We start from the raw sequence: 15,251 nt of genomic DNA, 5'->3' as shown, positions 1-15,251 counted from the left end.
AACTGGTGGAGCAGTACTGGGCAATAATGAAGCGGGAACTTCGGAAGGGCAAGAAGATAGTCTAAGACGAGAAGGACATGTTAAGAAAATGGAAAAAAAAAACTTAGAAACTGGTACCGGATGACACTGTAAAGACTTTGATGGAGGGCATCAAGCGTAAATGCCTTCAATTTTACACTCAAGGCTCCATCGATTAACTTTTCTTTTGAATTTTGAAGTAAATGTATGTATAAACCCTAAAATTCGCAATAATTTCATGTTCGCTCTTTAAGCAGCGATTACTCCGAAAATTATCCCAGGGACTATCCCAGTGTTTCCTTCAAATATTTTCTTAAAAATTCTTTCACCTACCTATAAAGACAGTTGTTGCTCCAAGAGGAGCTTCCAAATTATCCTAAGGGGAAAACATCCACAGATTTTGAACAAAAGCATTGAGCATTTAAGATTTTTTTAAGGATATCATACAAGAAATCCTCCAAGAGTTACTACATAGATTTTTGCGGTAATCTTTCGGACTAAGCATTTTCATAAAAAATCTCAAGGAATCATCCACGGTTCCTCCCAGGAATTGCTTCAATAATTCATCCAGATGAATTCCTGGATATGCAATAGAAACTCTTCTCGAGGATTTTTTGAATAAATTCAAACAGGAAATCCTCATGAAGTTCCTCCAAAAATTTATACGAATTTCTTCAGCATTTATCCTCCAAATCTTTAAAATATTTAGCAATATTAAGTCAAATTTCCATGAATCTGAAAATATCATTCATATCGATCATTTCCACACAATTTCCCAATATCAATCCACATTGTAGGTTCTACCTTGCGTTTGTCAGTCGAGTAAGAATTTTCTCAAACAAACAAAAAGCCACGTTGTAATTTTCAATAACCTTTGTATATTTTCCTCATCTGTTTTATCTTATTATGGTTTTAAATATAAGTTTAGGGTATTTTATTTTGCTTCCATCCGCTGCTAAGACGCATTTTATGTATGTTTTGTTTCCTTACGATCCTCAAACTATTTTTTGCCTCGGGTTTGCTCGTTTCGAGTTGGTTTTTGTCTTGTTTTGTAATCAGTTGATTTATTCTTATAATCAATAGAGAATATTGAATACATAGTAAATTCTGTTCTTGTTTGTCTATTACACCATATCGAGAGGACACGGGGAATCGTTAGTTTACGTTTTTTTAATGTAATTTCTATGTATCTCTTCATCTTCACCTAGAGGTATGGACAGGGAGTAAATGTTTGGATCAATTTAGTTTGGTTGAAAGAAAGAGCGAAGCAAACTTTCTTACATACACTATATACGAGTTCAGTATTTTTTCATTGTTCCTTTAGTTCTTTTTTTTCGCTTGTCTTGATCATGATATACAAATAGTATAACGTAATATATTAGTAACGATGCATTCATACATGAGTTATAAAAGGTTGGAATAAACATTGAAAAACGCAAACTTATGTCACTAAAAGTTACAAGCAGTACGAAGGCATAGGTACGAATTTGTTAACAAACTGGCTACGGAAGGTGGTTTTGCTGACCACTGATAATAATGGACCTATGCGAGTTCGAGTGTGGACCACAGTTCAGGGGGGATTAGGATTGTAGTAGCTTGCATGTTTCTCCGTTAAAAACAAGTGTGTCTATTGCACCAATGATGATCATGCTTTGTGCAATACTTTTGGGTATCCCAATTCAGAACGATATGAAACGCGCAAACAATACAACATTTACAACGTGCGTATGTGTGATGATTTCGGTGTTCCATTTATTTACTGCAAATGTCAGCCTTGATTCACGATGAAATCTGTTTTACGTGTTTCAACGTTCCGCGAATATCTTTGATCCTTGTGTCTCAGTTTCACAATATCTACTTGTCTACTACTAGTAGTCTAATTTTTCTCTATGTATTTTCCCTAATGTCTGCCGTTTGTAATATGTCTAATGCAGTAAATGAGATTTTTAGGTTGTAGAATTTCAGTAAAGGTAAAACTAAATCAACTTGTCTTCGGTAGTCCAAAATACTTTTTCTATAATCAATTTCAACAAATGAATCATAATCGTTATTAATAGGGTTTTCATTATTCTGTTTCTCCATAATACACTTTCAGCCTAATTCTTTGATACTTCGTAGCAGGCAAACGATAGAGCGAGAATGCGCAAAACTTGATAAGTCGTTATCGCTATCGAATAAGCATATTTCCTCTAGCAGCGTACGATCGGCTGTCGACCAGCACGATTTCTCCATAGAAGTATTGCAAATTGTTTGCAATATTACAGTGGTTACAGAAACATATCTACATCATCGTCGTACACTGCATCTCATTTGCACACATACTCGCTCCAACATTGTGACCTGCGATATACAATCCAATCTATATCAATTTTATTCTCATTATTGTTACTGCTGCGGTATGTGTTGTATGCTTGCTTGATTTCTTCCGTATGGCGAAGAACGAAAACGCTTCTTTCGTTTTCTTACTAATATTAATCAACATCACTACATACCAGCATAATTTACAACGTAAAGGAATCAGAAACGGACGAGAGCGCTTCTCTTGCTTGCTTAAAATTGGTCTACCAGTAGATTGCATATTTCCTGCGTGACGTTCTCTAAACTGGAACGAATCGTCAGACGGAACATCTGTAACGAAATCAAATTAATCATGAGTCAAAGCCAATTGAGACGTGATCTTTTTTTTTGTCTCACTGACCTGTGCTTGTTTATTCGGCTCGAGACGCAACAGGCAGCCCACCTTGTGGGCCTGCGTGTGGATGATTCCGGCGCAAACCATATTGTCCGGGTTGGGGTCGACACTGTCCAGCAGCTGCATTCCGAATCCCATCAGCTTGTTGCGGGCGCCGGGCAGATCGAGCGGCTGCTGAGCCTTGAAGACTCGTTGCGCTCGCTGTTGCTCACTATATGTGGTGGGTGGAAAGATCAGGTGTGAGAGGTTAGCTAAATGTGTTTAATAATTAAAGCAGTAGGGAGGATGTACCAATAGACGCATAGCTAAGAGCAAATATTCGTATAAAATCGAAAAATAGAGCCAGCAACATTATGTTTACATTATCTGAAAGCTTATTAGCCTAGTTTTGTGGAAAAAATATGAAAACTGAGAAAACTCACATTATTGTATTCAATATCGCTTGTGCCTTTAGAAGCACTATTTCTAACTCCTGTTTCTATAGTTTTGCTTCTTTTTAATTTAACTTTTATTTATTTTTTTAAAAATCGAATGCTTTCGGTTGATGTACACAAGTTCTTAATTCTTCAATTATTTTGTTTAAATTAAGTCATGTTTAAAGGCACCTAAGCAAGCCTTTATCAAACAGAGGATGCACCCCATCACAAACACTCATTAGCTGAATGGAGAATGTTTCGATTGACAAAAAATTACATCCGACTCTACAGACTCTACATTATTACCAATATGTCCGAAAAACACCACCAATCACAAGGCCTAAAAGTTTTTTGTTTGTTTAATGCATGGTAAAAATTAATAATTTTAACGAGAGCGATTTTTTGCATGAAAAGCAAGTGCTATTTTTATCGCGTCTCCAGAGTGGTTTCTATGTGCGTTAAGTGAAGCTGAAAGTGGATTGTGGCTGCTCAGGATAAAGGATCAATTGGTGAGCTCGTTTCATGCTTTTATTTCAAATCTGTAAAATACACTCCCGTGCAAAAGTTTGGGTTCACCACCTCAAAAACATGCAAAAGTGTTCTGTCCATATCTCTGTGATTACACGCCCAATTGAAACTCTATAAGCCGCATTCGAAAGGCAAAGAGTTTTCTTACTTCGTATGTATTTTTCCGAAAACATTTTTTGAATTTTGTATACTAAATTTTTACTTAAAGTTGTGACATTTTACAAAAAACACACTGAAAAATCATAACTAATTTCCTCAGCATTGGGTCGACCAAAATTTTAAATCAAAGCGTCATTAGAATCGTTATCTTATATTCTTTGAAGAGACCCCACGAAATTTTGGCGGAAAAATCTGGAAAGTATTCAAAATCAATGAAACAGTCAGTCAAGTCATCGTGCAAAAGTTTGGGTTCACCCCTCAGTATGATGCAAATCGTGCAAAAGTTTGGGTTCACCTGAGCCGCACGCACATCATTTTTGTCAATATCTCTGCCATTTTTTAACCGATTTTAATAGTTTAAAGCTTTTTTCAGCGCAAATAATGGTACGCGCTTGGTTTGATTGGTTTGAGATTTCACAGATTTAAGTAAGTTCAAGTGAACCCAAACTTTTGCACGATGACTTGACTGACTGTTTCATTGATTTTGAATACTTTTCAGATTTTTCCGCCAAAATTTCGTGGGGTCTCTTCAAAGAATATAAGATTACGATTCTAATGACACTTTGATTTTAAATTTTGGTCGACCCAATGCTGAGGAAATTAGATATGATTTTTCAGTGTGTTTTTTGAAAAATGTCCCAACTTCAAGTAAAAATTTAGTATACAAAGTTCAAATAATATTTTTGGAAAAATACATACGAAGTAAGAATAACTCTTTGCCTTTCGAATGCGACTTAGAGAGTTTCAATTGCACGTGTAATCACAGAGATATGGGCAGAACACTTTTGCATGTTTTTTAGGATGTGAACCCAAACTTATGCACGGGAGTGTAGGTATGATCGCAAATTTTATCCTTACAACGGTGAGGCATAAACATGATTTTTTTTGGTTCGTCACTGTAAGTGTCGGCATAAACTCTTATTTATAAATTATTTATGTTTTACATATATAGGTATTATTTTTTTTTTCGAAATATTCTTTTCCTATTACTTTTATTTTTGTAATTAAAAAAAACTGTGAATAGTTCGACACTATAAATGTAGACTTGCAAAAGATCAACTTTTTACAACAAACTTTGAATGGTTCATCACTGTAAGTTTCGGCATAATAGTGTTCTGTGATGGTCCAGCCAACCGAGATTTTCTTTTCATATAAGTAAAATATAATAACCCATGCTTTCGTCGTGACAGCTGTAGGAATGTTGCGTTTAGCTATTTGTTCAACAAATTTTGAATGAAAAACGTCACTTCAAGTGTCGACATTATTTTCTTCTACTTGGAAATTTTTCATATCAATCAAAAATATCATACCTATTTATAAGCATGTTTATATTCCACACATAATTGTTTATCATGGTCTAATCACTTATCAAAGTGAATCCTGTGGATTTTTGTGGAGATACAGAGGTAAACACGGTCTCCAAATAGCAAAGGTTACACACTAACATTCCTTCCCCCAATACAACCTGACGGACGTGGCCGACGCCGCTATTGACGCTGTATAAATAGAGACACTGAAAGAAGAATATGGCCAATCCCAGCCGAACTTATAATTGGTTCTTTGTGCGTCTTCACTGACTTCGGTCAATCACGGAATAGCAACCATTGATATGTGTAGTTAGTCTAAGCTAAAGTAAATTAATTATTTTTTAATAGTTTTATTATTACTTTTGGGAACTTATAATCAGAAGACACAGTGTGTTTGTTTGAAAAATTGAGACATGAATTTGCGAAAAAAATACGCGTTCTAGTGAGACTCAAACTCACGACTCCGTGTACGCTAGACCAACTAAGCTACAGAACACCTTATGATACTGTGGAATAGAAAGCCAAACTGAATCCGAGTACTAACTATTAACACGTCTCTTTTCGCAAATCCATGTCCGAAAGAGACTTAGATACCAAACCGCAGAGTCTATGAATGGAGAGTTGCGCAAAAAGTGAAACCGCAGACAGACGTTCAAGTTAGACTCAGCCACTTGTGTAAAAACATGGCCGCCACAAATCGTCAAGTGGCAATAAGCTAACAGATGGCGTTAGTGGCGTATGCGTCCCGCCACCATCCCGATCACATTTCGTTGACAGCATGACACACAACCGCTCCCACAGTCGACGTGCTCAACGCTTAAAACCATGCACCTTTTTTTCGCGCTGGGTGGGTGATGTTCCCTTTTGGATCTAATTTCTCATGTAAAAGATAATTAAAGCCATTGTAATTTTTACCACAAGTTGGCATTTAATTTACTCACAGATTCATGCTAGTATAACACCCTTGAATGATCGTAACTCATGTAAAGTAAATTGGCGTGAAAATATCACAATTGTGTGAATCATTTTCAAAGTGATTGTTTTGATATTTTTGTTCAGTGGGTGGTGGACTGGGTGGTAAGCGAGAAGATGAAGCCACGTGCTTTTACGAACTGTCACTGTACTGCAGCAATTTGCTCCCTAGGTGACACCACGGTAGAATTTACACAGGAATTTTGAATAAATTTGTTCCTGCTTAAACGTCTGTCTGTGGTGAAACCAAGTCTAAATCTAAAAGTGAACCGTCAAATCGTCTACCTATTAAGCAAAATAAACAAATACGTTTTGGGGCGAGAGGAGTATTGTTATCGCGACAAAAAAAAATATATTGCTGCGGTTTAGGGATTGTTCAAATATTACGTAACGCAACAGGGGAGGGAGGGGGTCTTGCATGGTGTTACGGTCCATACAAAAAAATAAAATTTCTCATACAAAAGCTGTTACGTGGGGGAGGGAGGGGGTATGAAATCGTCATTTTTTGCGTTACGTAATATTTGAATGAACCCTTATGTTGCGGTGTAATACGATGATGTAACCAGGCTTGATAATTCTCCTCAACATCATAAGAGTTCGGTGACATACTCTAGAGCAGCGTGCTGCCTTTGTCTCTTTGCGAGGGAGCGAAAAAATGCTAAGCAGAGAGGGAACAAAAAATGAGCGAGGAAGATGCAGCACAAAAAAAACCGAGTAAAATTCCATCAAAAAAGGGTGCTCTCACAACTCCCCGAGGACTGTCTGTTCGGGCGGCAGACTCGAGAGTTCGTTTGAAGTGTGAGTGATGGTGAGCATCGCAACGAGAGAGAGAGTGCCTGAAAAAATTGTTACGTTTAGATTTGATTTGCCGCAAAAGCCGTCGTTTGTATGCATCTAGTCAATAAGTTATCATGTTAGCAAAATATAAGTTCCAACAAATATGATGCAAAACGCAAAAGTAGTTGAGCACCCCTGTCAGAAATCTCTACACATTCCATTCTTCGACCACATCTCTGCTACTACCGTTGCACGAGCAAAGAGCGTCCATCCTAATCGAGCAAGCAAACTCACACCGAAGCACAAATCCAATACCACACGGCGAGGGAGAGTGAGATTACGCTCGCAGTCGGCAAATGACCCCTCTCAGCATACCGGCGCAATACTCACACAAGCGAAAGCTGTGTGTTGACGATTGGTGAGAGAACAGAACAGTGGTACAGTCGACTCTCCACATCTCGATGTTCTACATCTCGATATCTCTCCCTATGTCGATGATTTTTTCGGTCCCTTCACTCTGCATACATTTTCACTCTCCATATCTCGATATCCTCCTTATCTCGATATCTCCATATCCTGATGTGATTTTCGTTCCCAATTTTCTCTCCGTATGTCGATATGCCCATTATCAAAGGTTACTAGACTAGATTTCAGAGATTCAAAACAATTTGCGAAGACGAAATGACATCTGTTTGTTTTTGATTTTCCTGGCAACGGGGTGATTTTCAATCTAGTATTCGTTAAAAATTTGTTCTATGTCTCGATCTCTCCCTATCTCGATGGTCCCTTCGATATCGAGATGTGGAGAGGCGACTGTAGTTCGAGTCAGTCCGGCTTGATGTGCGGATCAGTTTCCGAAAAGTGAAAGTTGTTTTCGTGAATTGCGGTGGCGGATTTCAAGTGCACATCTCGGTGCAGGTGCAGAAAATAGTTGGAAGTGGCAGATATCACGCCGATCAGGATCCACATCCCACGCAGGCCAAAAGATCATTGAATCACAGCGGCCGACAGGAAGCGCAAAACGGATCTCCCAGGCAGTTGACGTTGATTAGCGAGGAAGCTTTAGGTGAGTCAAAAACAAAATGGTGGTCGATCAGCTTGGACTTAAATGTGGGATAATTGCAGCGAACCGGCCTGTGGAAGACCGACGCCGAGAGAGACCGACCAACAGCTCGAAGGAGAAGAGACATCGGAAGGCCCCTTTAAGGGTGAGTGAGCGAAAATGAAGCCGAATAAAGCACATCCGACTGAAAGCGTAATTACATCATTACAGGGTTTTTGTGTTCCATTTCTGGAACCACTTTTGCCATTGTTGGGCAGTCGCTCAGGCCGTCCGAGTACTGGGTCATCTTTCTTCGGATCCGAGGTGAGGAGAACTCCATCAAGGCAAGACCGTGTGATATTGTGCGCTCAGTTAACGACGGTGGTTGGATACGGCCCGAAACGCTTCAAGACGAACTCGGCCAGCGGCCGAAGGCAGCGCAGTCCCAAGAGACGGTCACCGTGAATCCCATTCATGCTGGGCCGCCCCCCGCCGGTTGAGGGCAAGTTCTTCAGCATCCATCAGTCAAGGAAGGATGAGCTGGCAGGATGGTGCATCAGTCGGGAGCGCGCGGTCGGTGTTAGTGCAGAGAAGCGGTGCCGTGAGTACCAGCGCCTAGATTAAGCCAAGTTACGATGATTGGGACGGAGGTATTATGTTAATCTAGATATAAGACAAGCGAAGCTAGAAGTAGGGATCAGGTGTGATGCAATCATAATGGCAATCAATACAAGCAATTAAAATTATCACTGCGTGTTTGAGATTATGTTGGTGCCTTAGCCTTTCAGTGTCTGCTCTGTGGTTCGCTCCGGTAGTTCTGCTCTACCCATACCGGGAACTTTGCAACAAAATCCTCGCATTTTTCTGCACTCTCACTCGAATCGCTTGAGGATCTGTGTTGAAAATTTCGAGTTTACCGTTTTATCTCAAATTCCGAACAGACTCATATTCCGAACACTCGGTTTTTGTATGGCGATTTTGTTGAAATGTTTCGTAGAAATATGTCACCAAATAACAAGGAAATGGCAGTCAATTGCAATTCAATCAAATCGTCTCCAATATAATTTATACCATCGTGATAGTGATGATTCTCTAGTTTGAGACCAGTAGAACAAGCTCAGATAAATTTATTTGCGAAATTATTCATTTGAATACGATTTATTCGTGCTGTTCGGAATTTGAATCAAGGTGTTCGGAATATGAGACAGAATTAACACAGTGTTCGGCATTTGAATCAAAATGTTGTTCCATTCTTTTGCGTAAAACAATACTAAAACTAATTAAATCAACATTATTATCGGTACATCCAACAGCTAACAGTTATACTTTGCGAAGACATTAAAATTTACACAAATATCAGCTGATAAAGAGTTCATGCTGTTTGTCGTATGTGTTGTTGCAATTTTCCAATAAACACTTCATTGTTATTACTTTATAATTACAAAACCAGAGATCAATTTCAAGTTTGTTCTTCGCGACTTAGTAAAAATAACATTTGTATTGAGAGTGCATTTGAGTGAAGTCACTGGAAAACGCTCACAGTAAAATAGGTGGCCAGAATAATTAAATGATTTGTGATTGGGGAACTTGATGCCAGTTCTCTTTGCGCGACTCTTCATTCATAGAACTTGCCAAATCCCCAACACGCTTGCGTTTGTATCTCCCGATTACAAGTGAGAGCGAATTGTTTATAGATACTGAGTTCTTACGCTCTACAGCCGCATACCTATAAGCCGAATACTTGCCGGGCTGAAGCTACCATGGGAAAAAGAGGGTTAAAAAATTCTGAATAAATAATTTCAAAGCAATATTCCTGGTAAGAGAATTTCCAGAAGAATATGTACCAGAATTTTACGCAGAATATTCTACGATAGTAGAATAAATACGGAGTTTAGCATCACCTCAAAACTTTCATGACGCTATATCTCGCGATGCTGATGATTTATAATGGTGCAGTTTTCAGCAAAGTTGTTCAGCAAATCGAGGACATTCGGAAAGCAAATAGTTCGGTTCGCAATTTTACCGTTAGGTGGCACTAGTGTGGGACAAAGTTTAGATTCCCGCTCCAGTCCACTTTTTGGGTTGCATTTAGGTCCCATAACAACTGTGCAAAATTTCAGCTCGATCGGTGAAACTATATTTTAGCGCCAGCCGTTCAAAGTTTGTATGGGATTTACTATGGGAAGACTTACTTTTGCGTAGAAAAATCGCCTGAGGTCGCCCATTGACCTCTATAAAAATTCTAAACACAGACTTTATTCGGTATTTCTACGAATGAAAACCTATTGACAGAGTAACGTTGTTTAACACGTAAAGGAATAACAATAATAACAAAAGTGGGCAAAATTTCCGAATAGTATATGCTTAATAACTTTTTTCACAAGCATTGGTTTGGTTTGCGGTTTTCGACAATGTTTTTCAACGTAGAAATACCTACTGAGATCTGTGTTAAGAATTTTTATAGAGCACTATGGGCGACCTCTGGCGATTTTTCTTTGCAAAAGTGAGTTTTCCCATAGTACATCCCATACAAACTTTGAATGGCTGGCGCGTAAATATAGTTTCACCGATCGAGCTGAAATTTTGCACAGTTGTTATGGGCGGCTGTGCGGGGATCAATGGAAATGGAACTGTCAATAGGCCAAGGGAAGTGGTTCACCCAGAGTGAATTTATAGCAGAGAAAAAGTAGATTTTGTATGAAAATTGACAGGAAAAAGAATGACAAGTTCATCCACTTTTCCTGGCCTATGATCTCCCGCGCGACAGCAAACAGTTGGCCGTTGGTAAGATGGGGAGTTTTCTGAAATGTTTCCTAGCGAAAAGCCGGAAGATGGTCGCAAATGCGAAAGTTTTTTCCCCATTTGCTTCCACTTCGGCCATTCAAATGAAACAATCTCTGAAAAACTTTAAAATTGGAAGTGAATTCCGCATTCCAAGCGTTCCTCCTCTGTGCTCATTTCACTCATCCAGTTTTGTTTACCCCCGTTTGCACAAAACTGTGTACAGCCCCTTTGCACAGAATCTGTGCTGCACGAAAAGAGGCCAATTTTGTGCGCTCGGCACTCATTTTTGAGCAGAGCAAGTTTAGCGTGATTGTTGCGAGCCCGTATGAAGATGATCGAAATGAATATTTTCCTGCTCTTCGCGAAGAACAGGCAGCGTGGATCGTACCGTTCACATCACAGGACTGAAACGGCTGTCATCCACGAACAAGTGGAGTGAAGCCAAAAATTTGGTGCTGGAGAAGGTGCTGATTTGACAGCTCGTCCAAAAATACCGTTTTAGGCACGAGACACACTCGTTTTCGAATGCGACATTCATATTTTACTTACCAATCTGGTGTTTAGTGTGTATTAATTTATCTAGTTTTTCTGTAATAGGGTAACGACTGTTTATTTCGTTGATAACCACTAACAGTTGGCGCCAGCGGCAAAAATTGCAGACAACAACCTTTCGAACATTCAGTTTCTCTTACCGGCCGCCGAGCGGCGACACTGATGTTTGTATTCCTCTCACTGATCGCGCTACGCTGGATTCTCAAATTTCTCAAACTTTCAACACAAGCGCATGGAAGAATGGTAGTCGGAGAGCTGTCAAAACGTATGGAAAATAATGAAAATCGTAAATTGCTCGCAATTAGGAAACTGAATCAAAAAAGTAGTGATAAGAAATCAAGTGTAAAGTGAAAACATAACTTTTTGTGTTTAGTTCATCTTCCGTGGTGCTTTCTTTGGTTCAGGATTTCGTTTTTATTACCATTGAAAAAGAGCCATCTATTGCCTTTTCAGTTTTGAATATCGCCCTATTGCTAGATAATTTAGCCACATTTGATTAGGCCCAACGATAAACGATTATCAATAGTATAATGTTTTTCTCATACGACATTTGTCGCTTCCGCGCGGGGTTTGATGAGGGCAAAGCCTAAATTTGTTTACTCCAGCACTAGCGCCACACAGATGGTGGTAGGCTTCAAGAACTAGCGCTTGCTTCAGGGGGTTGGTTCACATAGGCCAGGGGAAGTGGTTCACCTAGAGTGAATTTCTGTCAGAGAAAAAGTAGATTTTGTATGAGATTTGACAGAAAAATGAATGACAAGTTCATCCACTTCTCCTGGCCTATTACCGAGCGATGGAAAATCACCCGATGATAGCTTCGGGAGAAACCAACGTATTTTGACAGCTACTAAAGGTACGCTGCATTTTTGTCTATCTTACACGAAAACACTCACACAGATAAAATAGTTATGAAAATCCGTCAGATTTGTACTGAAATCGGAATATAAATTCAATTAATTCAAATGGTTTGTTTAGAAGTGTCCATTTTTTTTACATATCATGATTCTACGTAAAAAATAGAACCAGAATCCAAAATGTTATAATTTTCCGTGCCCTGGAACTATTTTTAAAATAAATTTGAAGTTAGTATGGAAATCGCTTTTAAATCATTGCTCGGCAAATGTTACTACGGGACAAGCTGTTATTATGTAAATTGAAATCTCATTGAGTCTACTGATTTAAATCTTCATTAATCATTTATAACGTCAAAATTATGATATTGAAGCGCTATCAATTTGTATTATACTTAGACAAATCTACTCTTTCGATCAAGCTACGAAAACTTTTGCAGAGCCAGTTTTCACCGGTTTGATACTAGAAAAGCGCTTAAATTTCACCATCAAACTATCGAAATATATTTTATTATACCTATCTAAAAGATCGAAAAGGTCTATCGAAAATCTTCCGAAAACACTGTTGTAAAGCTTGAAACTTTTCAGTATACGTAACTCAAAACCGACCTAAATGTCACTCTTACTCCTTTGTATTTAGGCCCCTCATGTGACCAAGACATTCGGTCAAATTTCCCAAATTATATCAGATTCAACTCCTGCATTCCGTACAATCAGGCCTTTCTATGTACATATAGTAAATATATTCTTGTATATAAAATTAAAAAAAAAAACAACTTGCACTGCTAGTTATTTCTGAGAGAGGTAATGGGTTGTGATGAGAAACATGAAAAATACTCCTCATAAATAGAACAAATGCATTAAATGACCTCCCAATCGGATACGTAACAAATTATTCTGCTAAATTATCGATATTTTGTTATCCTAAATACCTAAATTTACTTAAATTGCATTAAAATATAACAAATTCCATACAAATCCGGTAAAAGTTTATAACTATCTACTAATACCAATGCACAGGCGTGAAGCATACCTTCTATAGCTGTCAATAGGCCAGGAGAAGTGAATGAACTTGTCATTCATTTTTCTGTCAAATCTCATACAAAATCTACTTTTTCTCTGACAGAAATTCACTCTAGGTGAACCACTTCCCCTGGCCTATATACTTAGGGGAGAAACAGCGATCCGAAAATGAAACACGAACGAATGAAGCGCCCGAACGGTTGTTTGTGTTTATTCGCAGATTCTGTTTTGATGCCTACGAAAATTCATCGTGCCTCGCGTTTCCGATCGTTGTTCAGCAACATTGTTTTTAACTTCTTACAAGCTCTATCTCATAATTTTGATAAGGAAGAATGTTCAAGTTTTTGACAAAGTTGTTAGAAGGTAATTCGAAAGGCAAACAGTTTTGCTCGTAATTCTGTCACTAGGTGCCGGTGGTGAACTTGTTGAATGAAGATGAATTTTGAAGAATGGAGAATTTTAATGTAGTTCTGTATTGTTATCCTAATAAAATAGCAAGTTCGAGTCTTCGACAAAGCTGTTCAGACAGCGAAAGGAATTCGGACGTCACAGACGTTACTGAGTTCCGAGTTGCAACATCAAGTTATGGTAGGTTTTAATGTGATTAATGTCTGATCCTCTTTATATTCGTGTGTTTCCGACTTGATTCACTTTATAATCAACAATCATTTTCTAGTGATTCATGTGTTCCTAAAAGTTTCCACTTCATTTTCTAACAATTCAGGTCTGATTTACTTCATGTTCAAATAAATTTAAGACTGATTCACTTCATATTCCAGTGACTCAGTCCTGATTCACTTCATTTCCTAGTACCGTAAGGACGCCATTCACCGCTCATTTAACAGTATTTCAACACATTAAATTCTGTCAAAAATCGGTTTTTCGATATTTTTCACAACTTTTTGCGCTAGACGCAAGATAAAACATTTGTTTTTGTAGGAAAGAAGTTGAAATGTGAACAACATATAATGGTACCGCATAACATGTATGCCAATGATACATGTGTATGGCGCCATTCACCGCTCATCCTAAGTATGAGACTTCATATACACAACTAGTTGGAATTAATTTAGTTTCATTAGCTGGTTGTTATATTTGTACTATAGTACAACAACATATTAAAGCGTGGCAGCTAAGAAGTATTTTTGATCTGCCATAATAAAATCATTGTTCAACTCATGTTTACCGCCTTAAACAGCCTAAAATTATTATAATTAGTATATAAAATTAAACCATATGAATTTCATTCTAGTACAATCCATTCTGGTATACTAATACATGTTGATGACTTTTATTGCGAAAATTTGTTCAGATTTTTCAAAATAATTCAATGAGCGGTGAATGGCGTCCTTACGGTAATTCGGATTTAAATCATTGCATACTCAAGACTCCAACTTTCTATCTTATCTGGATCAGAAGATATAACTCGCTTGATATCCTTAATTTTATTTGCTTACCAGGGTCACCAACATGATTTTTTTAATTAGGAAGTCTGCTTTCTGGATGTCTATGACGCTCTGAAAAGCTTATTTTTGTATGGTATTCAGTTGGACCCTCGATCAGGCCCCTCTACCAGGACCAATACTCAGACGGACTAGGCTATGCTGCGCACATGAACACTGTTTTTTATTAGTATTGTGACATGGTAGTTTTTGAAAAATTCCCATATTCCCTTGCTTCTGAGAAAAGGAAGCATTATAAAATTCAGCAACTTCATCAGAATTTGTTTGAAATAGTAGTGTCATTACTATACTGTCTAGTCGAAATGAGAGTTTAGATTCTTAAATGTCAATTGTCATCAAGTCTTAACAAAATTAGGCTGTTTAGTCGTAGTTCTAGCTCATTTCGTTATTCTTGTTGTTGAAAGTATTTATTGGTCATTGCGTTAATATGTCCTTAAAGAAATAAGTCACTTTCCTTGTTTGTTCAACAATTTCTCGAAACTAGCATGTGTACTCTAATGATCAATCTCAGCGTCTTACTTTCAATTAATCTAGTGAATAATAAGGAGTAAAGTTTCCTTAGGCTTTAACATATATTACAGTCTCCTACAAGATTCACTTTTCGGTGGCAAATGCAATGCTTCACAACGCCTACTTTCTACTTGTAAATTTTGCGAAAATGAAGCTG

The 15,251-nt window shown here is 38.0% G+C and overlaps 1 protein-coding gene and 1 long non-coding RNA gene across 6 annotated transcripts in view; one reads left to right on the top strand and one right to left on the bottom strand.

The window, feature by feature from the left end:
• Positions 1-876: 876 nt before the first annotated feature.
• The window catches only part of LOC5564871 (AP-2 complex subunit alpha), a 38,825-nt gene continuing 24,450 nt past the window's right edge, over positions 877-15,251 (bottom strand). For 4 of the 5 annotated variants that reach the window (XM_001649185.2, XM_021848371.1, XM_021848372.1 and 1 more), the window contains exons 7-8: positions 2,717-2,921; positions 1,005-2,646 (exon numbers count right to left, since the gene is read on the bottom strand). In XM_001649185.2, coding sequence (XP_001649235.1) covers positions 2,569-2,646; positions 2,717-2,921 — 283 coding nt within the window. In that variant the 3' untranslated portion in view covers positions 1,005-2,568. Of the gene's footprint in view, positions 2,647-2,716; positions 2,922-15,251 lie in introns of all 5 variants that reach the window. The other variant, XM_021848370.1, reaches the window with a different exon arrangement.
• On the top strand, positions 7,635-8,591 carry LOC110677253. The gene is made up of 3 exons (XR_002501054.1): positions 7,635-7,935; positions 7,995-8,077; positions 8,143-8,591. It is a non-coding gene; the product is annotated as an uncharacterized LOC110677253 (long non-coding RNA).

This window comes from Aedes aegypti, chromosome 2 (genome assembly GCF_002204515.2).
Source record: "Aedes aegypti strain LVP_AGWG chromosome 2, AaegL5.0 Primary Assembly, whole genome shotgun sequence".
NCBI lineage: Eukaryota > Metazoa > Arthropoda > Insecta > Diptera > Culicidae > Aedes > Aedes aegypti.
The sequence above is the reverse complement of the archived record's forward strand: the minus strand, read 5'-3'. Positions and strand labels throughout refer to the sequence as shown.